Genomic DNA, 24,206 nt, shown 5'->3' with positions numbered 1-24,206 from the left:
ATATAAGCTTCTAACCTTGCCCTCACTCCTCTTCATCTTTTTAACCCTCCCTTCCCCCTCATTAATTCTATCCCTGCTTTGCCTTACTCCCCCTCCCTCTTATCCCCTTCTTCTTAGTCCTTCCCACACTTACTAACCTTTTTGAATTACATTTTCCTTTTTCTCCCTTCCTCCTTTACTATATCACTCTTACTCACCCGCACCACAATTTCTGCTGAACACAAGCTGTTTGCCCTTTGCAACTCCTCATACCTTTCCTTGTAATACTTGGCTATGAGGGATTCGGTTGGCATCTTTAAATTGCACAAATTTTTTTTGAGTGATTGGTACTCTGTAAAGACAAAAAAAATTAATCATACTTCTTACTAAAGACAATCATCTTAAGGATATGTAAATTGCTGACTTTTCAAATAGTTTGAAAATAAATCATCAAATAACAGTAAACAAAAAAAAAAGTTCATTATAGTTTCTTGACTACTTTGAATGTGTAAGAACATGGATTCAAATCCTACTAAATCATTATGATGTCAAGCATTTCCTTGGAAGTATATATTTCATACCTGTGAGGAATAAACCTTCCTTCTTTTACATCACCAAAAAGATATAAGGTAAGTAAACTACACGTACAATGAGTGAGAAAATATAATGAAGACACCAAGAATTCAAAAACATGAATGAAGACAAATATGAAAACAGTAAATTCAGCGCATGAGAATATATGATGGAAACAGGTAAAATCTAAAAATGCAGGTTTTAAAGCTTGAAAAGTCTTTTCTTTCTGAAGCAGTGTCCCATGAGCCATGAGATGGGTTCACCTTTGGCCAATCAGCAACTGCCACCTGACTAACATCACCAACCCCTCAGAGCTCACACTCAACAGATCACAGTGCCAACCCATGGTATTCAGAGAAACTATATAGAAAGGATTTTTTTAGAAAAAGGAAGGGAAGAAAAATCTGAAAAGCTATGGACATGAAACTGCCTCAGCCTTTAAAACATAATTTTCTCTCCTTTGTGGTCTGTCTCACAAGCTATGAGAAAACTCTCAAAACTCTCATGAGGGAAGGATTGGAGAAAATACTCTCAAACAAAAGACAAGTCAACAGCTAAAACAAATACCTTCAAGAGGAGTAGGAAACATACCGAAATCTAACTCTTTTGTAGAAGGAATTCCCAGAGCCTCACAAGGTAGATTCACAATTGTGTAAGCTATGATCCTGCCTGATGAAGGAGGCAGAAGAATGCCAAAATCCCTTTTTCTTGATATCCTCCAGCTCCTGATGAAGGCCAAGGTAGAGGATGTAATCCTTACATCAAGTGCTCCACATAAAGCTTCAGCTGAGCCAGCAATATGGAAAACTTTGGAGCACATAGAAATCTTCCTCACTGAGAGGGGTTTCAATGTCCCACTGGACACAAATAAAAGATCCCCTCAGTAATCTCTGATGAAGTTGAGTCACAAAGGGCTCTAACTGGGCATATTGCACAATGCTCTCTCACTGAAGTCTTCCCAGAGTGGATGATAAAAGACCACTGCTGAAGTAAGTGGTTTCATTTCTAACCAAATATATGGAATTAGGGTTCATCATCATCAGAAGCAATTAGGTTTCATGTTAAAACATAGTATGAGGTTCCAAAACTCTCTCTAGAGACTAAAGCTATTGGAAAAACAGTTTTCATAAGAAGGCACTGTGGAGCTCAACTACCAGAAAAACTATTAGACTGTAAAAGATCTAAGACTTCTCAAAGTTTCCACTATGGAAATGAGGTAAAACTGGTCTCTTCAAAATGAAAAACCAGAAAAGTCTATCCAATATAAGGGCCTGACAAATTAAGACACTCTTGTAAGAGGCAATAACATTACAAGCCTTGTTCTGGTCATGATGAAGGCTGAAGAACTTTCTGACATTTCTAAGACAGCCTCTGCAAGGAATAACCGAATAGAGACTCATGAGTGAAATGTCCTGAGAGGAGCAACTGGTGGGATGTATGACCATCACTTGGTGGAGGAAAGGGTGAAGATTTTTGGAGGCTTTAGGAAAAGAGGATATGATATGGGTGAGCTTAGAAAAGAGAGTGCAAGTGTAAAATGACAAAAATGAGAGTAAATGAAGCTAGGGGAGTGGGTGAGGAATGGGAGGTGTTTAGGAAAGTAGTGCCAACATGTGCAAAAGAAATGTGTGGAATGTGGAAGTTGGGCATGTGAGAAAGGGTTGTGAATGATGGGATGATGAAGTTACATTGCTAGTGAAAGAGACTAGATAAGAGTACAGGAATTACATAAAGGGATGGAGCCTGTTTGATTACCAGATGTACAGGAGAACATGGCAGGAGGTCACGAGAAAGGTGCAAGGGTTGAAAAAATGGGGTAAACAAGAACTGGCTAAGCACGTCTCAGACTTCAGAAAGAATAAGAAAATGTTTTAGGAATAGTGCGAGAAAAACAAGAAAACACATGGAACATTGGTAATGAATTGCAAATGGGAAAGTGGTAAACAGCAGAGATAAGGTGAAGAAGATATGGAGTGAGTATTTGGAAAGATTGTTTAATGGAGATGTGGGATATCTGAGTGAGGGAGAAATGCAACGTAGGAGTCATGGCAAGCAGTTTGGTGAAATGGGGAGAGTTGTTCAAAGCCCTGCGTAAAGTGAAGTGAAATGTGGCAAGACGGCTTGAGTGGGTGGTACTGCAGCAGAATTTCTTAACAAAGGGACTGACTGCGCTGTCGACTGGTTAGTCTGGATTTACAGTGTATGTACGGATCATGGTAAGGTGCCTGAGGATTGACAGAATTCCTGTATAGTGCTACTGTATAAAGATAAAGGGGTTAAATCTTTGCTTTTCTTACATGTTCGAAATATGCCTGGAACAGAAAAAGATATAACCTTATTCACTCACATCCACTCTCTAGCTGCCATATGAAATGCACCTAAACAACATCACTTTATCCACATTCAGACCCCATAAACCTTTCTGTGGTTTTCCCTGATCTTCTTATGCCCTGGCTCAGCCCAATGACAGGATGTCATCCCCTGTACGTCACAGTGCTCTGATTCACTCTATCCCTTGCACACCTTGCACCTTCCCACTTGTTGAGGCCCTAAACCTTCAAAGCATCTTCACTCCATCTTTCCAGCTAATTTTTGGCTTCCCCCTTTTCCTTGTTCCTTCCACTTCTGTAATGTATACTTTCTTAGTTATCCTTTCCTCATTCATCCTTTCCATTTCTCCAAACCATTTTGGCTCATACATGCTCCCATTACCACCAAACCTCTCCCTTACCCTGTCATTTCTTATTTATTCAACTCTCCTTATACCACATATTATCTTCAACCATTCCCTTTCCAAAACATTCACCCTATCCATTACATTTCTGTCTGAGGCCACCATCTTGCATCCAAACAGCACTGACTGGACCACTGTACCATCAAACATACCCATTCCTGCCCTTAAAAACGATAACCTCTCCTTCCACACATTCCTCAATGCACCAAAGATTTTATCACCTCAACCACCCTGTGGCTCAATTTAGCTCCCATGGTTCCATTCCTTGCCATATCCTCTACCAGGTATCTAAAGGTGAATGTTCAAATTACAGAGGTATAAGTTTGGTCAGTGTACCAGGTAAGCCATACAGGACAGCAGACTGAAAGGGTGAAGGCATGCACAGGGCATCAGACTGGGGAGAAACGACATGGTTTCAAGAGTGTGGATCAGGTGTTTGCTTTGAAGGATTTATGTAAGAAATATTTAGGAAACAGAAGGATCTGTTGTGGCATTTATGGATCTGATGAAAGCATATGATAGGGTTGATAGACATGTTTTGTGGAAGGTGTAACAAATCTATGATGTCGGATGAAAGATTTTACAAGCAGAGGAGTTTTAATCTGAAGAGTTAGGTGTATATTCATATGGTGGATGGACAATGGTTCCTGGTAAATGTGGGACTGCAGTAGGGATATGTGATGTTATCATGGCTCTTTAATCTTTTTATGGAACGGGTGGTGAGGAACATATTCAAAATCTTTGGGATTTGATCTAGATTTGGGTTATAACCTACTACCTCTAAAACTGGAATACTTACAAAGGGTGTGAAACAAAGGAGTAGGGTCACTATACATCTGCTTCAGCATGGATGAGGTGCAAACAACTTTCCTAAAAAACTGTTCTGTAAAACTGGTGACCCTATCCCCAATCCAGTTGTGTCTAAAAGGGCCAAAATCCCCAATTCTCTACTTTCCAAAAGTACATATACTGTATATGGAATAACTTTCTATTTAACCTAAAGATAAGTAATGCAGACGATAAGCTATGAATCTCTTTATTTATACATCTATATCTCTGATACCTACTCCCTCTGGGAACTGCAAAAGCTCCATAACTAGTGAAATTCAGTGCTGCTTCTTAGCCTTTAGTCCCTCACCCTAAACAGGTCATCGGCACAGGGCAACTCTAGTGCAGTATTTCCGAAGCCTCTAACCTAATGTTCCTACCAACTACTACTGCCTAATGTGTCTATCTATGTTCCTATCTACTACTTCTACCTAAAGATCCCACCTACTACCTCTACCTAATGTTTCTACTTTATGCTTCTGCCTAATATTCCTTCCCACTACGTTCATCTATTGCTCTTACCATTTTCCCAAAAGGCAGGGATAACAAACAGCATTCACTGCAGGAAAATCTAAAGTTACAAAGAATGAGTTGTGTGAGTTACGCATTGTTGAGTGTTATGTGTGACAAGGAGAGATTGAATGTTTGCGGAGAGAATGCCAGCAGTCCATGTATGGGTGAGGGAGAAAGAAAAGACAGCTACCTAGGTCAGAGGAGTGCAACCTGACAACCACAGAAGTGTGCTGACTCACTAAACAGCCATCACTCACCCTCCAAATACCCAAGCGGGTAGTAACGGTAAAACCGGCAGTATCTGGTTGGTAGCAGCCTTCCAACTACTACCTACAAATCTTTCCTCTTATCAAAAGTACTAATGACTTTCTAAATCCCGAGTTACCTGACAAAACAACAATCAATCTAAGGCATACATTGCTAAAACTTATGTGAAACATATAAAACGTACATAATTCAACAAAATAAAATACAAAGCACTAATTTCCCTGCTTCTTATGGTATGCACTATCAAATTCACTACTTACCAACACTGTGAGCTTGCTGAGGGTCAAGTCCTCTACGATCACATGGTGTGAAAAAGCACCACGTTCTCTCTAAAACCTTATAGACATTCTTGAAATACTCAGCATTTTGTTTCTAGGAAATATGAAAATATAGAATTAGGAAAATACTCACACCCTGAGGTGTAATGCAGAATATAAATTCATTATGCCCTGATAAAAGTAATTCATATACAAACAGACTCACCACTTATAATCCTGTAAGAAGAAAATTGTCTTATATTCCTTCCCCTACCTGACATATTTTACTTATAGTATATAGTTCCAAGTTACAGTTTTCATAGAGATGTCAAGTTTAGCAGATAGATATTACCAACTATTTTTTTTTTTTTTTTTTTTTTTATACTTTGTCGCTGTCTCCCGCGTTTGCGAGGTAGCGCAAGGAAACAGACGAAAGAAATGGCCCAACCCCCCCCATACACATGTACATACACACGTCCACACACGCAAATATACATACCGTGTTACACAGCTTTCCTTGGTTTACCCCGGACGCTTCACATGCCTTGATTCAATCCACTGACAGCACGTCAACCCCTGTATACCACATCGCTCCAATTCACTCTATTCCTTGCCCTACTTTCACCCTCCTGCATGTTCAGGCCCCGATCACACAAAATCTTTTTCACTCCATCTTTCCACCTCCAATTTGGTCTCCCTCTTCTCCTCGTTCCCTCCACCTCCGACACATATATCCTCTTGGTCAATCTTTCCTCACTCATTCTCTCCATGTGCCCAAACCATTTCAAAACACCCTCTTCTGCTCTCTCAACCACGCTCTTTTTATTTCCACACATCTCTCTTACCCTTACGTTACTTACTCGATCAAACCACCTCACACCACACATTGTCCTCAAACATCTCATTTCCAGCACATCCATCCTCCTGCGCACAACTCTATCCATAGCCCACGCCTCGCAACCATACAACATTGTTGGAACTACTATTCCTTCAAACATACCCATTTTTGCTTTCCGGATAATGTTCTCGACTTCCACACATTTTTCAAGGCTCCCCAGAATTTTCGCCCCCTCCCCCACCCTATGATCCACTTCCGCTTCCATGGTTCCATCCGCTGACAGATCCACTCCCAGATATCTAAAACACTTCACTTCCTCCAGTTTTTCTCCATTCAAACTCACCTCCCAATTGACTTGACCCTCAACCCTACTGTACCTAATAACCTTGCTCTTATTCACATTTACTCTTAACTTTCTTCTTCCACACACTTTACCAAACTCCGTCACCAGCTTCTGCAGTTTCTCACATGAATCCGCCACCAGCGCTGTATCATTAGCGAACAACAACTGACTCACTTCCCAAGCTCTCTCATCCCCAACAGACTTCATACTTGCCCCTCTTTCCAAGACTCTTGCATTTACCTCCCTAACAACCCCATCCATAAACAAATTAAACAACCATGGAGACATCACACACCCCTGCCGCAAACCTACATTCACTGAGAACCAATCACTTTCCTCTCTTCCTACACGTACACATGCCTTACATCCTCGATAAAAACTTTTCACTGCTTCTAACAACTTGCCTCCCACACCATATATTCTTAATACCTTCCACAGAGCATCTCTATCAACTCTATCATCTATCAACTATATATCCAGTGAATACATTGAATAAATGCATGCTTCAGGGCCAAACATCAATGCTGATCATTAACCCTTTCAGTCTTAAGAATGGCACATGATTTTTGGTTAAGTTCTAACTATACATGACATATGTTCTAAATTTTTCTGTCTCCATTTGGAGAAACCAATGATTCCTTCACTCATTAAATGCATTTCTAAATATAATACATCACCTGCAACTCTAACTAGCCTACTGAAATATTTACAAGACTCAGTTACCTACACATGGGATATTGCAAGCTCCTCCATGCAAGCCCCCAATCTTACTATAGTGTAAATGAATTAAATTTTGAGAGGTTTAGATAATGATAACAGTCAAATACTAAACTTGGATGTATCAACAGACCATGAGAAGTGACCTTAAATACATTATATGTTGTACCTCTTTAATCTGGCAACTCTGGGACCTGGCCATTGCCGAATCAAAGAAAATGCCAGAAAACAGAAATTGACCCCTAGTCATTCACAGTTGATGATCCAATCTCACAGTACTCACATATAAGTCTTTACAGAAGTTTCTTTGATCTTTTTTCATTATCTCCAGCTTTTCGAGCATAGATTATGATTTATGCTTATGCTTATTAGCACTAGCACCATCTGCACTCTTGGTCTCTTGGATGACATCCTGAAGGGCTAAAATGCAACTGAACATAAGAAATTAACTCAGCTGTAGCATAAACAGATTTTGGCACCTTAGTGCTTCTTACAGCATCGCCCTGGTATCAGATCCACAAACTTATAACTAATGGTGGCAATTCAAAATGTGCCGGCCATGGGAGTTGCCGAATCACAGAGTGCTGGATTAGAGAGATACAACCTGTATTAGAAGATGGCACAGTATCCATGTGCCATTATCTATATGCCTGAGTACTGCACCAATGTTTAAAATTCTATGACTGTTTCATTTTTTAATAACTGAACTTGGTTGTTTAAATGGCAACAAATTGTCCTAAGATTCATCACACAATGCAGTTTGGGATGAAAGGGGTACAAGTCTTATAAATCTAGGAAACAGTGATACCAGTAATCTGATGCCAAGTTTAACAGAAAGCTTCCATTTGGTTAAAAAACAATAGTGTTGTCCTCCCCTACTACAGTGTCTGCAAAAAAACACTGTCCGCCCAAAAAATTTTCAAAGGCAATACAGACCTAAGGTTTCTTGTGAGTACAAGCATTTGAGGCTTTCAAGGTGAAATCACTGTACATCTGGTCCCTGAGACTAGTTTCCCCAATGACGTGAGCACTACCAACATAACTCACTGTGCCTAAGGTTAGCTTGAGGGAAGGATATTCTTCCTTTACTCTTACAGGCTGCCACTTTATTTTGGGAATTTCAACTCTTAGGCACTATATTACTTCCACCTGTGCTTCAAGATGGTTGACTCTTACCTTTCTATGGAGAAGAAAGCCTAAATTCTTGCCTGAGAGCAAAAGAAAATATGGGTGCATGTGAAATTTCTAAGTGCAATAAGCACTCAGAATGCACAATCAGGCAGCTACTTTCTGCAACACCTCATCAGTGCCTCACCTCACTCAGGTGATCAAGACCTATTGACCTAAAATACCTCATGCCTAGATGACTGCAGATAGTAATCAAAGTCAAAGGAGAAGCGACAAAGCACTGAAATGTAAGTGTAGCATTGCCTTTGAAAATGTATGGGGAAGTGGATGAGGTATTTTGCAGATATTGTGAACTTGATGATTAATCCTTTGAGTTACTGTCAATTCCAAGCCTCAATCTGGGGAAGACTGAGAGGCACCATTAAAGTTAAACATTTCATTTATACCTTTCTAACTCTCAAAATCCACATTTTTCAAAAGGACAAAAAATTGTACTTAACTTCACAATTTCAAACAATGAAAAAACAACACTCAGTAGCATATTTCGTCCATTACTTTAACTCAACAATGTGTAGAAGTTTAGAAGTTCTAACACAGCATGCCAAAAAGCATGGGAGTAATGCCTGAGTGTAAATTGAGTTGCCACTGAGCATGTTTTATCATTTCTGAAGCTTATTTTCAGCTACATAATGATCAGGTTGAGGCCATCTTTAGTTCTGTCCCATCCTCATTACTTTACATTTACTTGGGTTAAATTCTATCAACCACATTTCAGACCAGCTTTGGAGTCTGTTTAGGTTTCCTTGTAAGCTGATGCAATCCTCCTCATTTCTCACTTCCCTCATGACATTCGCATCATCTGCAAATATGCTCAGGTAGGATTCCATAACTTCAGGCAAGTCATTAACATAGGTCAAGAAGAGTAATGGTTCCAGAATCAAACCCTTTGGTTCTACACTTGTCATCTCAACCCATTTGGGTAGCTGTTCCCTCCCACTGAGATAATCTTCTATCCATCTGAGGAGTTTCCTCCTTATTCCTACTTGGTGGTCCAGTTTCTTAATCAGCCTCCCATATGGTAGTGTCAAATGCTTTCGAGTCAAAATGCAAACATTCCATCCAGCAATCCATTTTGTCCAGGAATTAGCTCATTCTCTCATGTAATTCTAAGGGATTAGTTATCCATGACCTTTCCCTACAATAGTGCCCTTTCTCATTTTGGAAATTTCTCCTCCCTAAAATCATCCACTTGCTTTCGTATCATCTTCTCCAGAATCTTGCAAATCACACTCACTAGTGAGATTAGTCTGTAGTTCAACACGTCTTTCCAATCTCTTTTCTAATATATAGGTATGACAATTGCCCTTTTCATCCCCTTAGCACTTTGCCTTTCTCCAGTGACATTTGGAACTATAATACTAGTAATTTATCTCACGAATCTGCACACACCACTAGCACATATGGTGATATTTCATCTGAACCATGAGCATTGTATGGGTTAAGTCCTTTTAGAATTCTGCTAATATCTTTTCTAGATTTTTCACTGACTTCCAAAACCTCCTTCTCATTCTATTTCACTGATGTTGGGGTTATAGTGTAATCCACTTTGAAAGTACTTCGAACTTGTTCTTCGTATTCAGGTCCTCTCATATCTTACATCATCCTCTGCAATTTTTCCCTCTGAATCCATTAGCCTGATTAGCTGCTCCTTAATTAACGACTGACTCTTGATGAATTTATGTTAAGTTTTGGATTATCATTTGCCATGTCTACAATGTTTTTTCAAAGAAACTTTGTTCCTCCTTTTTATCCTGCTATACTTGTTCTGTACTCTCGCATACCTTGCAAATGCTGGCTGGCTGAAGTGCTATCAACATCTATCCCAAAGCACACCTCTGAAGCTCCTTTGCTTTATAACATCTTTTGTTAAACCATTCCTTCCCCTTTCTTACCATTGCCTCTACATTTGAGGCTTGAGTTACACATGCATCTATTCTCACACTGTAAATTACACAGAACCTCTCACCACAAAGCCCTGGTTCCTGACCATTTCCCAATCTACATCACCAAAGAAATTGTTGATGCTTATGTAGTTTCCATGATTATACCTCTTATTTATGTCTTGTCTCACCTCTGCTCTTATAATGTCCTCTACCACATAATTAAATGTGAGCACAAAATAATAATTTCTTCCAATTCCTGTATCATATAAAATGTTCTTAATCTCTATGCTTGAACGTGTAAAAATAAGATGTACTAATGATGGTGTATCAGATCCTCTAATCTTAGTACTACATGACATGTTGGTAAAGGTATTTTTCCTGACTACACTCTAAAAACTTGTCTCCATGAGTTCATATCACCATAAGAATCCAATTTCTCCCAATCTTTCATCTTGTTATAATTTAGATGCAAGTGTCTCATTACTTCATGTACCATCCTGATTGTTCCTTCATTGTTATCATTGCATATTAGTTCTTTATCATTGCAATTCTTTGGATGATTATATAATATTAACAGCTCTTCTTCTTTAGAGTTGTTCTTCCCTTATGTACTGTCTAAATGGACCATCCTCGACTATTTCTTGAAACCTCAGGCTCTCTTTTACTAAGAGGGCTGGTCCTACCCCTAATTTGCCTTCTCTTTCCTATTTTCATGTACCTCTCTGGGTGGAACAGGTGAGAACCTATCTCTCTGATAAACTTAGTTTCAACAACTCTAACAATATCAGATGCACTTTCTCTTGTACAATCCTTGAATTCCAGCTCTTTACTACTAACAACTAATCTGTCAACATCTGAATACATTACTTTCAGCGCGAAATTACATCTCCTAACACTCCAGCCCTCTCTCCTCCATCCATTTGCCACATGTGTCACCTTCAATTTTTTCAACTTTTGACTGTACTCTTTGCTTTTGTCTCTCTCTTCCTTTGTCTCACCTAATTCCACCATGCCTTTAAGATTCTTAGATTTTCTAAGTATTTCTTGGCTAGATGACTCCAAATCATGTGTAACCATAACTGGTCATACCCTTAGGTCTTGGTATTACCTATCAATTTTTCATCTTTCCTTTATCATGGAAATTGGCAGGCATTCCCAGACAGCAATCTTTTAACATGTTTTTCTCCTTTTCTCCCCTTTCTTCCTTATCTGGTACATGATCTTCCATGCCAAAAATAATCAGTAACTCACTTTTCCCAACTTCCTACGTTATCAATCTTTCTAATTTTAGTACTATCCACTTTTCAGCTAACTCCCTCAATGAAGATATAACAACCTCTGTGTCTCTAACTTTCTTTATAATCTCTCAATCAGCTAACAAGTGCTGGTCCTGTATGCTCTGTACTTTTCTAAACCTTCCATCAACTAACGCAACCTCTGTGTCTCTAACTTTCTTTATAATCTCTCAATCAGCTAACAAGTGCTGGTCCTGTATGCTCTGTACTTTTCTAAACCTTCCATCAACTAACGAATATACTTCCTTAATTGCTTCATCTCCAACGGTGTATATTATTCTTTTGACCACTTCACTTGTTTTCCTGTGTAGATCCGTTTGCATCAACCTAGGTCTATGTTGCTCTTCAGTAATCTTCATATCATGCTTACCTGCTACTGAAGTTGTTTCTTCCAAACTTTCCTGCTCTCTGTTATCATCAGTCTCTCTGTGTGTTTGTTCTTTCTCTAACTGAACGGATGTAGATAATGACAACAGATTCTGCATTTGCTTTTGTCCTTTCCTCTATCTGAATGGCTGCTGGTATTGCTCCTACAATTTTCTGCCCAATATTGTACAAAAGTATAGGGAATAAACGTGAATGTCAGAATTACAGAAATATAAGTTTGTTGTGTGTACCTGATAAGGTGTAGAGGTGAGTGGTAATTAAGAGGATAGTGGCATGCAGAGCACTGAATTGGGAAGGATTAGTTTCAGGAGTAGTAGATCATGTGTTTGCTTTGAAGAATGTGTGAGACATACTTAGGAAAATAGAATGATCTGTACGTGGTATTTTTGGATCTCAAGAAAGCACTCAATGAGGCAGATAGAGATAATCTGTGAAATTCTTATGAGTAAATAGTGTGGGACGAAAGCTATTTATAACAGCGAGGGAGCTGAAGTAAGTCACAAGTCACAGGGTGGGTGATAAGGGGCAAAAGTTCAGGGAGCATTGATGAATATGCGGGAGGGTGAAGTTGGGTACACCTGAAGGTACAGTAGCCCCAATAGTGTTGTAGGGATGCAAGACAATTTACAGGAAGGTGAATATGTTAGAAATCAAATGTTTATTTCTTCATTATTATTTACTTTACTTTGTTGCTGTCTCCTGTGTTAGCGAGGTAGTGCAAGGAAACAGACGAAAGAATGGCCCAACCCACCCACATGCACATGTATATACATACACATCCACACATGCAAATATACATACCTATACATCTCAATGTATACATATATATACACACACAGACATATACATATATACACATGTACATATTTCATACTGTCTGCCTTTATTCATTCCCATCGCCACCCCACCACACGAAATAACAACCCCCTCCCCCCGCATGTGCACAAGGTAGTGCCAGGAAAAGACAACAAAGGCCACATTCGTTCACACTCAGTCTCTAGCTGTCGTGTAATAATGCATCGAAACCACAGCTCCCTTTCCACATCCAGGCCACACAGAACTTTCCATGGTTTACCCCAGATGCTTCACATGCTCTGGTTCAATCCATTGACAGCATGTGTGACCCCGGTATACCACATCGTTCCTATTCACTCTATTCCTTGCATGCCTTTCACCCTCCTGCATGTTCAGGCCTCGATCACTCAAAATCTTTTTCACTCCATCTTTCCACCTCCAATTGGGTCTCCCACTTCTCCTTGTTCCCTCAACCTCTGACACATATATCCTCTTGGTCAATCTTTCCTCACTCGTTCTCTCCATGTGACCAAACCATTTCAAAACACCCTCTTCTGCTCTCTCAACCACTCTCTTTTTATCACCACACATCTCTCTTACCCTATTATTACTTACTCGATCAAACCACCTCACACCACATATTGTCCTCAAACATCTCATTTCCAGCACATCCACCCTCCTCAGCACAACTCTATCTATAGCCCACGCCTCACTACCATATAACATTGTTGGAACCACTATTCCTTCAAACATATCCATTTTTGCTTTCCGAGATAATGTTCTCAACTTCCACAAATTCTTCAATGCTCCCAGAAATTTTGCCCCCTCCCCCACCCAATGATTCACTTCCACTTCCATGGTTCCATCCGCTGCCAAATCCACTCCCAGATATCTAAAACACTTCACTTCCTCAAGCTAATCTCCATTCAAACTTACCTCCAAAACGAGTTGTCCCTCAACCCTACTGCACCTGATAACCTTGCTCTTATTCACATTCACTCTCAGCCTTCTTCTTTCTCACACTTTACCAAACTCAGTCACCAACTTCTGCAATTTCTCACATGAATCAGCCACCAGCACTGTATCATCAGCGAACAACAACTGACTTACTTCCCAAGCTCTCTCATCCACAACAGACTGCATGCTTGCCCCTCTTTTCAAAACTCTTGCATTCACCTCCCTAACAGCCCCATCCATAAACAAATTAAACAACCATGGAGACATCATACAACCCTGACGTAAACCTACATTCACCGAGAACCAATCACTTTCCCCTCTTCCTACATGTACACATGCCTTACATCCTCGATAAGAACTTTTCACTGCTTCTAACAACTTGCCTCCCACACCATATATTCTTAATACCTTCCACAGAGCATCTCTATCAATGCCATCATATGCCTTCTCCAGATCCATAAATGCTACATACAAATCCACTTGCTTTTCTAAGTATTTCTCACATATATTCTTCAAAGTAAACACCTGATCCACACATCCTCTACCACTTCTGAAACCACACTGCTCTTCCCCAATCTGATGCTCTGTACATGCCTTCACCATCTCAATCAATACCCTCCCATATAATTTACCAGGAATACTCAACAAACTTATACCTCTGTAATATGAGCACTCACTTTTATCCCCATTGCCTTTGTACAATGGCACTATGCAAGCATTCCGCCAATCCTCAGGCACCTCACCATGAGTCATACACACATTAAGTAACCTTACCAACCAGTCAACAAGAGTCGCCACCTTTTTTTAATAAATTCCACTGCAATACCATCCAAACCCGCTGCCTTGCCGGCTTTCATCTTCCACGAAGCTTTTACTACCTCTTCTCTGTTTACCAAATCATTCTCCCTAACCCCCTCACTTTGCACACCACCTTGACCAAAACACCCAATATCTGCCACTCTATCATCAAACACATTCAACATTCCTTCAGAGTACTCACTCCATCTCCTCACATCACTACTACTTGTTATCACCTCCCCATTAGCCCCCTTCACAGAAGTTCCCATTTGTTTCCTTGTCTTACACACTTTATTTACCTCCTTCCAGAACATCTTTTTATTCTCCCTAAAATTTAATGATACTCTCTCACCCCAACTATCATTTGCCCTCTTTTTCACCTCTTGCATGTTTCTCTTGACCTCCTGCCTCTTTCTTTTATACATCTCCCTCTCATTTGCATTATTTCCCTGCAAAACTCGTCCAAATGCCTCTCTCTTCTCTTTCACTAATAATCTTATGTCTTCATCCCACCACTCACTACCCTTTCTAATCTGCCAACCTCCCACGCTTCTCATGCCACAAGCATCTTTTGTGCAAGCCATCACTGATTCCCTAAATACATCCCATTCCTCCCCCACTCCCCTTACATCATTTGTTCTCACCTTTTTCCATTCTGTACTCAGTCTCTCCTGGTACTTCCTCACACAAGTCTCCTTCCCAAGCTCACTTACTCTCACCACTCTCTTCACCCCAACATTCTCTATTCTTTTCTAAAAACCTCTACAAATCTTCACCTTTGCCTCCACAAAATAATGATCAGAAATCCCCCTAGTTGCACCTCTCAGCACATTAACATCAAAGTCTCTCTATCGCACGCCTATCAATTAACACGTAATCCAATAACGCTCTCTGGCCATCTCTCTTACATACATACATATACTTATGTATATCTCTCTTTTTTTTTTTTTTTTTTTTTTTTTTTTTTTTTTATCGCTGTCTCCCGCGTTTGCGAGGTAGCGCAAGGAAACAGACGAAAGAAATGGCCCAACCCCCCCCCCCATACACATGTACATACACACGTCCACACACACAAATATACATACCTACACAGCTTTCCATGGTTTACCCCAGATGCTTCACATGCCTTGATTCAATCCACTGACAGCACGTCAAACCCTGTATACCACATCGCTCCAATTCACTCTATTCCTTGCCCTCCTTTCACCCTCCTGCATGTTCAGGCCCCGATCACACAAAATCTTTTTCACTCCATCTTTCCACCTCCAATTTGGTCTCCCTCTTCTCCTCGTTCCCTCCACCTCCGACACATATATCCTCTTGGTCAATCTTTCCTCACTCATTCTCTCCATGTGCCCAAACCATTTCAAAACACCCTCTTCTGCTCTCTCAACCACGCTCTTTTTATTTCCACACATCTCTCTTACCCTTACGTTACTTACTCGATCAAACCACCTCACACCACACATTGTCCTCAAACATCTCATTTCCAGCACATCCATCCTCCTGCGCACAACTCTATCCATAGCCCACGCCTCGCAACCATACAACATTGTTGGAACCACTATTCCTTCACACATACCCATTTTTGCTTTCCGAGATAATGTTCTCGACTTCCACACATTTTTCAAGGCTCCCAAAATTTTCGCCCCCTCCCCCACCCTATGATCCACTTCCGCTTCCATGGTTCCATCCGCTGACAGATCCACTCCCAGATATCTAAAACACTTCACTTCCTCCAGTTTTTCTCCATTCAAACTCACCTCCCAATTGACTTGACCCTCAACCCTACTGTACCTAATAACCTTGCTCTTATTCACATTTTTAAACCAGGTATTTCCAATCACCAGTCCTTTTTCAGCACATAAATCTACAAGCTCTTCACCATTTCCGTTTACAACACTGAACACCCCATGTATGCCAATCATTCCCTCAATGCCACATTACTCACCTTTGCATTCAAATCACCCATCACTATAACCTGGTCTCGTGCATCAAATCTACTAACACACTCACTCAGCTGCTCCCAAAACACTTGCCTCTCATGATCTTTCTTCTCATGCCCAGGTGCATATGCACCAATAATCACCCATCTCTCTCCAACCAATTTCAGTTTTACCCATATCAATCTAGAGTTCACTTTCATACACTCCATCACATACTCCCACAACTCCTGTTTCAGGAGTAGTGCTACTCCTTCCCTCGCGCCTGTCCTCTCACTAACCCCTGACTTTACTCCCAAGACATTCCCAAACCACTCTTCCCCTTTACCCTTGAGCTTCGTTTCACTCAGAGCCAAAACATCCAGGTTCCTTTCCTCAAACATACTACCTATCTCTCCTTTTTTCTCATCTTGGTTACATCCACACATATTTAGACACCCCCAATCTGAGCCTTCGAGGAGGATGAGCATTCCCCGTGTGACTCCTTCTGTTTCCCCTTTTAGAATGACAAAATACAAGGAGGGGAGGGTTTCCAGCATCCCCGCTCCCGTTCCCTTTAGTCGCCTTCTGCGATACATGAGGAATGTGTGGGAAGTATATGTTGTGTGGGGGGGGGTTGATCAAGTAAGAAATAATATGGCAGGTGAGAGGTATGGTCATTAGAAGATTATGGTGGAGAGGGCTGAAATGGTTTGACAGATGAGGAGAATGAGTGATGAAAGGTTGACAAAGAGGATATATGTGTCAAAAGCCGAGGGGAAAAGAAGAAAATGGAAGGATAAACTAATAAATGTTTTCAGTGCTTAAGGCCTGACATGCAGGCAGTACTAAGGCATGCAGTTGAATAAAGAGGATGACATGATGTCAATGGATTGAACCAGAGCATATCAACTTGACAAGAGAAACCACAGAAAGGTGTGTAGGGCCTGGTTATGAATTAAGGGCTATAGTTCTGGTGCATTGCACACGAAAGCAAGAGAGTGGATGTGAATAAATAAGGCTATTTCTTCATATATTCCCAGTACTTCCTTCCTATTGTAAGAAATTGCAAACAGGTATGAAATGAAAATAATTAATGCAATTTCTATGAGCATATATATATACATATATATATATATTTTTTTTTTTTTTGCTTTGTCGCTATCTCCCGCTTTTGCGAGGTAGTGCAAGGAAACAGACGAAAGAAATGGCCCAACCCACCCCCATACACATGTATATACATACGTCCACACACGCAAATATACATACCTACACAGCTTTCCATGGTTTACCCCAGACGCTTCACATGCCCTGATTCAATCCACTGACAGCACGTCAACCCCAGTATACCACATCGCTCCAATTCACTCTATTCCTTGCCCTCCTTTCACCCTCCTGCATGTTCAGGCCCCGATCACACAAAATCTTTTTCACTCCATCTTTCCACCTCCAATTTGGTCTCCCTCTTCTCGTTCCCTCCACCTCCGACACATATATCCTCTTGGTCAATCTTTCCTCACTCATTCTCTCCATGTGCCCAAACCATTTCAAAACACCCTCTTCTGCTCTCTCAACCACGCTCTTTTTATTTCCACACATCTCTCTTACCCTTACGTTACTTACTCGATCAAACCACCTCACACCACACATTGTCCTCAAACATCTCATTTCCAGCACATCCATCCTCCTGCGCACAACTCTATCCATAGCCCACGCCTTGCAACCATACAACATTGTTGGAACCACTATTCCTTCAAACATACCCATTTTTGCTTTCCGAGATAATGTTCTTGACTTCCACACATTCTTCAAGGCTCCCAGAATTTTCGCCCCCTCCCCCACCCTATGATCCACTTCCGCTTCCATGGTTCCATCCGCTGCCAGATCCACTCCCAGATATCTAAAACACTTCACTTCCTCCAGTTTTTCTCCATTCAAACTCACCTCCCAATTGACTTGACCCTCAACCCTACTGTACCTAATAACCTTGCTCTTATTCACATTTACTCTTAACTTTCTTCTTTCACACACTTTACCACATATATATATATGGGGAGGTGATAACAAGTAGTGGTGATGTGAGAAGGAGATGGAGTGAGTATTTTGAAGGTTTGTTGAATGTGTTTGATGATAGAGTGGCAGATATAGGGTGTTTTGGTCGAGGTGGTGTGCAAAGTGAGAGGGTTAGGGAAAATGATTTGGTAAACAGAGAAGAGGTAGTAAAAGCTTTGCGGAAGATGAAAGCTGGCAAGGCAGCAGGTTTGGATGGTATTGCAGTGGAATTTATTAAAAAAGGGGGTGACTGTGTTATTGACTGGTTGGTAAGGTTATTTAATGTATGTATGACTCATGGTAAGGTGCCTGAGGATTGGCGGAATGAGTGCATAGTGCCATTGTACAAAAGCAAAGGGGATAAGAGTGAGTGCTCAAATTACAGAGGTATAAGTTTGTTGAGTATTCCTGGTAAATTATTATTTTTTTTATTATACTTTGTCGCTGTCTCCCGCGTTTGCGAGGTAGTGCAAGGAAACAGACGAAAGAAATGGCCCAACCCCCCCCATACACATGTATATACATACGTCCACACACGCAAATATACATACCTACACAGCTTTCCATGGTTTACCCCAGACGCTTCACATGCCTTGATTCAATCCACTGACAGCACGTCAACCCCGGTATACCACATCGTTCCAATTCACTCTATTCCTTGCCCTCCTTTCACTCTCCTGCATGTTCAGGCCCCGATCACACAAAATCTATTTCACTCCATCTTTCCACCTCCAATTTGGTCTCCCTCTTCTCCTCGTTCCCTCCACCTCCGACACATATATCCTCTTGGTCAATCTTTCCTCACTCATTCTCTCCATGTGCCCAAACCACTTCAAAACACCCTCTTCTGCTCTCTCAACCACACTCTTTTTATTTCCACACATCTCTCTTACCCTTACGTTACTCACTCGATCAAACCACCTCACACCACACATTGTCCTCAAACATCTCATTTCCAGCACATCCATCCTCCTGCGCACAACTCTATCCATAGCCCACGCCTCGCAACCATACAACATTGTTGGAACCACTATTCCTTCAAACATACCCATTTTTGCTTTCCGAGATAATGTTCTCGACTTCCACACTTTCTTCAAGGCCCCCAGAATTTTCGCCCCCTCCCCCACCCTATGATCCACTTCCGCTTCCATGGTTCCATCCGCTGCCAGATCCACTCCCAGATATCTAAAACACTTCACTTCCTCCAGTTTTTCTCCATTCAAACTCACCTCCCAATTGACTTGACCCTCAACCCTACTGTACCTAATAACCTTGCTCTTATTCACATTAACTCTTAACTTTCTTCTTCCACACACTTTACCAAACTCAGTCACCAGCTTCTGCAGTTTCTCACATGAATCAGCCACCAGCGCTGTATCATCAGCGAACAACAACTGACTCACTTCCCAAGCTCTCTCATCCCCAACAGACTTCATACTTGCCCCTCTTTCCAAAACTCTTGCATTTACCTCCCTAACAACCCCATCCATAAACAAATTAAACAACCATGGAGACATCACACACCCCTGCCGCAAACCTACATTCACCGAGAACCAATCACTCTCCTCTCTTCCTACACGTACACATGCCTTACATCCTCGATAAAAACTTTTCACTGCTTCTAACAACTTTCCTCCCACACCATATATTCTTAATACCTTCCACAGAGCATCTCTATCAACTCTATCATATGCCTTCTCCAGATCCATAAATGCTACATACAAATCCATTTGCTTTTCTAAGTATTTCTCACATACATTCTTCAAAGCAAACACCTGATCCACACATCCTCTACCACTTCTGAAACCACACTGCTCTTCCCCAATCTGATGCTCTGTACATGCCTTCACCCTCTCAATCAATACCCTCCCATATAATTTACCAGGAATACTCAACAAACTTATACCTCTGTAATTTGAGCACTCACTCTTATCCCCTTTGCCTTTGTACAATGGCACTATGCACGCATTCCGCCAATCCTCAGGCACCTCACCATGAGTCATACATACATTAAATAACCTTACCAACCAGGGAGGGTATTGATTGAGAGGGTGAAGGCATGTACAGAACATCAGATTGGGGAAGAGCAGTGTGGTTTCAGAAGTGGTAGAGGATGTGTGGATCAGGTGTTTGCTTTGAAGAATGTATGTGAGAAATACTTAGAAAAGCAAATGGATTTGTATGTAGCATTTATGGACCTGGAGAAGGCATATGATAGAGTTGATAGAGATGCTCTGTGGAAGGTATTAAGAATATATGGTGTGGGAGGCAAGTTGTTAGAAGCAGTGAAAAGTTTTTATCGAGGATGTAAGGCATGTGTACGTGTAGGAAGAGAGGAGAGTGATTGGTTCTCGGTGAATGTAGGTTTGCGGCAGGGGTGTGTGATGTCTCCATGGTTGTTTAATTTGTTTATGGATGGGGTTGTTAGGGAGGTAAATGCAAGAGTTTTGGAAAGAGGGGCAAGTATGAAGTCTGTTGGGGATGAGAGAGCTTGGGAAGTGAGTCAGTTGTTGTTCGCTGATGATACAGCGCTGGTGGCTGATTCATGTGAGAAACTGCAGAAGCTGGTGACTGAGTTTGGTAAAGTGTGTGGAAGAAGAAAGTTAAGAGTAAATGTGAATAAGAGCAAGGTTATTAGGTACAGTAGGGTTGAGGGTCAAGTCAATTGGAAGGTGAGTTTGAATGGAGAAAAACTGGAGGAAGTGAAGTGTTTTAGATATCTGGGAGTGGATCTGGCAGCGGATGGAACCATGGAAGCAGAAGTGGATCATAGGGTGGGGGAGGGGGCGAAAATTCTGGGGGCCTTGAAGAATGTGTGGAAGTCGAGAACATTATCTCGGAAAGCAAAAATGGGTATGTTTGAAGGAATAGTGGTTCCAACAATGTTGTATGGTTGCGAGGCGTGGGCTATGGATAGAGTTGTGCGCAGGAGGATGGATGTGCTGGAAATGAGATGTTTGAGGATAATGTGTGGTGTGAGGTGGTTTGATCGAGTAAGTAACGTAAGGGTAAGAGAGATGTGTGGAAATAAAAAGAGCGTGGTTGAGAGAGCAGAAGAGGGTGTTTTGAAATGGTTTGGGCACATGGAGAGAATGAGTGAGGGAAGATTGACCAAGAGGATATATGTGTCGGAGGTGGAGGGAACGAGGAGAAGTGGGAGACCAAATTGGAGGTGGAAAGATGGAGTGAAAAAGATTTTGTGTGATCAGGGCCTGAACATGCAGGAGGGTGAAAGGAGGGCAAGGAATAGAGTGAATTGGATCGATGTGGTATACCGGGGTTGACGTGCTGTCAGTGGACTGAATCAGGGCATGTGAAGCGTCTGGGGTAAACCATGGAAAGCTGTGTAGGTATGTATATTTGCGTGTGTGGACGTATGTATATACATGTGTATGGGGGTGGGTTGGGCCATTTCTTTCGTCTATTTCCTTGTGCTACCTCGCAAACATGGGAGACCGGCAAAAAAAAAAAAAAAAATATACATATGCTAATATATGGGAAAGTGAAAAAGAAACTTACAGTTAAATAACCTTCAACAATATCACGGAATATCACAATGAGAACATTCCATATCTTCATAAGAAAGTGCTGAAAGTTTTTGTCTCTCAATTTTTGCTCCAGAATACAAAGATCTTGATCGAGGATTTCTTGTAGAAGATGTGCCTCATTGCCAGTATCACAGGAGTTGACTACAGCTTTCCATAATGTTGGTTTAATCTGGAACAAAAGGAACATGAAATTTTACACTGTGAAAACTTCGACAAATATGCTAAAGAGGAGCAATCATTAAAGTAAAAAAGGCAAATGATGGACTCCTTCCGAGTAAAAAGGTTCTCAATGAGTCTGTACACCTTTACATCTACTAACAATGATACAGCCTCACTGATAAAGACTCATTTGTAGTATAATCACTTGCAGGAAGAGTAATGGTAACGCTTTATTACAGCCTCCATGAAAAATCCAACAATTACCATTCACAATAAGGCTTTCATGCACCAGGTTTAATATTTGCAACAGATCCTATTACTCTCTCTTAAGGTGGGGATATCATATGTCTTGCAGTATAGTACAATTTCAGAAGCCAGATGACAATGATTTGCTGCCTCAGTTACCCTGTGGTGTTCAAAGAGGAGGAATACAACTTTTGCTTGCTGTCCTTTTTGTTAGTGAAAGTTTCACTATCACTGTTTTGGATAATATATTTCTTCCAACGGTAACAAACCATGGGTCCTAAGGTGAGCTGAAAAACTCATCCCTATCAGGTTATCAGACACTTTATTGGTCTTCCTCAACCAACCAAAGCCAGTTTCTTAGAAAACGATGATGTTCAATGGACTTGGCCCTGTTTGTATGTCTTGAAATCTTGCTTTTAAACATTTGCTTGCTTCCAAGCATGAATATAAGTCTTTTCTGCCTGTACCAACTTCTCTGTACCCATGGTCAGTTACAGGCAGATGAAAAATATCCCTGAGCAAAAATAGCAAAACCATAAGAAAGCAAGTATAAGCTGCATCCCTCCACTCTCAATACAACTGGGCAACTGAAGCAGCAAATTGCGTCAGGTGACTTTCAAGACTGTTCTGTGCTGCCAGACATAGGATACCTCCATCATAAGCAAGTAACAGGATTTGTTCCACAAAGAAAATCGACACATGAAAGCTTTCTTTAAATGGTAGTTGTCCAATTTTTTTTCCACAGGCTGTAAGAATAGCATTACTATACAACCCCAGGATCTTTTTATGGGGCTCCTACTTTTTCAATTCTGCAATCTAAGCATGTGTAGGGAAATGATGGACTCCTAAGACTGAGAAGGCCCTCAGTGAGACTACTCTTTCTTGTCTATTTATGATCATACAATTTCAACAAAGGTGACTTTCTGCTAACAGTGTAACCACTTGCAAGCAGGATCTAGTAAACCCAAGAAGAATATAGACATTTAAATACATAAAACAAAAAACACAATTTTCTAATATTCCAACTAAACAAAAGTTAAATACCACATAATTTATTTCTAAGTAATACTGGCTAGATTCACCTACTTTTCTAATGACATTGTCCATGAAAAGTAACAGAGACCCCTCCATCTTTGATGAAGTCTTAGCAATTAGAAATCTTAGTTCTGCATCATCATCTGTTAGTTCAAAGAGTTCTAGCAGGCCCTCCACTTCTTGTTGCAAATACTCAATGTTGTTGAGTCCGGTACAGGTCTGAAATATAAAGACAATTTTCTATCATAACCATGAGCCTCATAATGATAGGAAGGACTCCCAGGCAAGATAGTGTGGTTGAGAGAGCACAAGAGGGTGTGTTGAAATGGTTAGGACTTACAGAGATAATGAGAGAGGAAAAATTGACAAAGAGGATATATCTGTCAAAGGTGGAGGGAACAAGGAGAAGCAGGAGACCGAATTCCCAAGCCCTCTCATCTAGAATGGACTGCATACTTGCCTCTCTCTCCAAAACTCTTGCATTCACCTCCCTAACCACCCTATCCATAAACAAATCAAACAACCGTAGAGACATTATGCATCCCTGCCGCAAACCGATACTCACTGGGAACCTATTGCTTTCCTCTCTTCCTACTTGCACACATGCCTTACATCCTTGGTAAAAAAAATTTCACTGCTTACCCCCCACTCCATATATTCTTAAAACATTCCACAAAGCATCTCTATCCACCCTATCATATGCCTTCTCCAGATCCATAAATGCTACATACAAATCAATCTGTTTTTCTAAGTATTTCTCACATTCTTCAAAGCAAACACCTGATCCACCCATCCTCTACCACTTCTGAAACCACACTGCTCTTCCCCAATCTGATGCTCAGCACATGCCTTTACCCTCTCAATCAATACCCTCCCATATAATTTCCCAGGA

The 24,206-nt window shown here is 40.9% G+C and overlaps 1 protein-coding gene across 5 annotated transcripts in view; it reads right to left on the bottom strand.

Annotated features, from left to right (window-relative positions):
- The window catches only part of LOC139749181 (protein unc-13 homolog 4B-like), a 407,928-nt gene that overhangs the window by 89,676 nt on the left and 294,046 nt on the right, over positions 1-24,206 (bottom strand). For all 5 annotated transcript variants that reach the window (XR_011712899.1, XM_071662845.1, XM_071662842.1 and 2 more), the window contains exons 16-19: positions 23,366-23,533; positions 21,846-22,043; positions 5,155-5,266; positions 198-331 (exon numbers count right to left, since the gene is read on the bottom strand). Coding sequence is in view for 4 of the 5 variants with exons in the window: in XM_071662845.1 (XP_071518946.1) it covers positions 198-331; positions 5,155-5,266; positions 21,846-22,043; positions 23,366-23,533 (612 nt within the window). In the remaining variant the exon portion in view is untranslated. The remainder of the gene's footprint in view (positions 1-197; positions 332-5,154; positions 5,267-21,845; positions 22,044-23,365; positions 23,534-24,206) is intronic.

The sequence above is a fragment of the Panulirus ornatus genome, chromosome 6, assembly GCF_036320965.1.
Source record: "Panulirus ornatus isolate Po-2019 chromosome 6, ASM3632096v1, whole genome shotgun sequence".
NCBI classification, from domain to species: Eukaryota; Metazoa; Arthropoda; class Malacostraca; order Decapoda; family Palinuridae; genus Panulirus; species Panulirus ornatus.
Note: the sequence above shows the minus strand (reverse complement) of the source record. Positions and strands in the feature narration are given on the sequence as shown.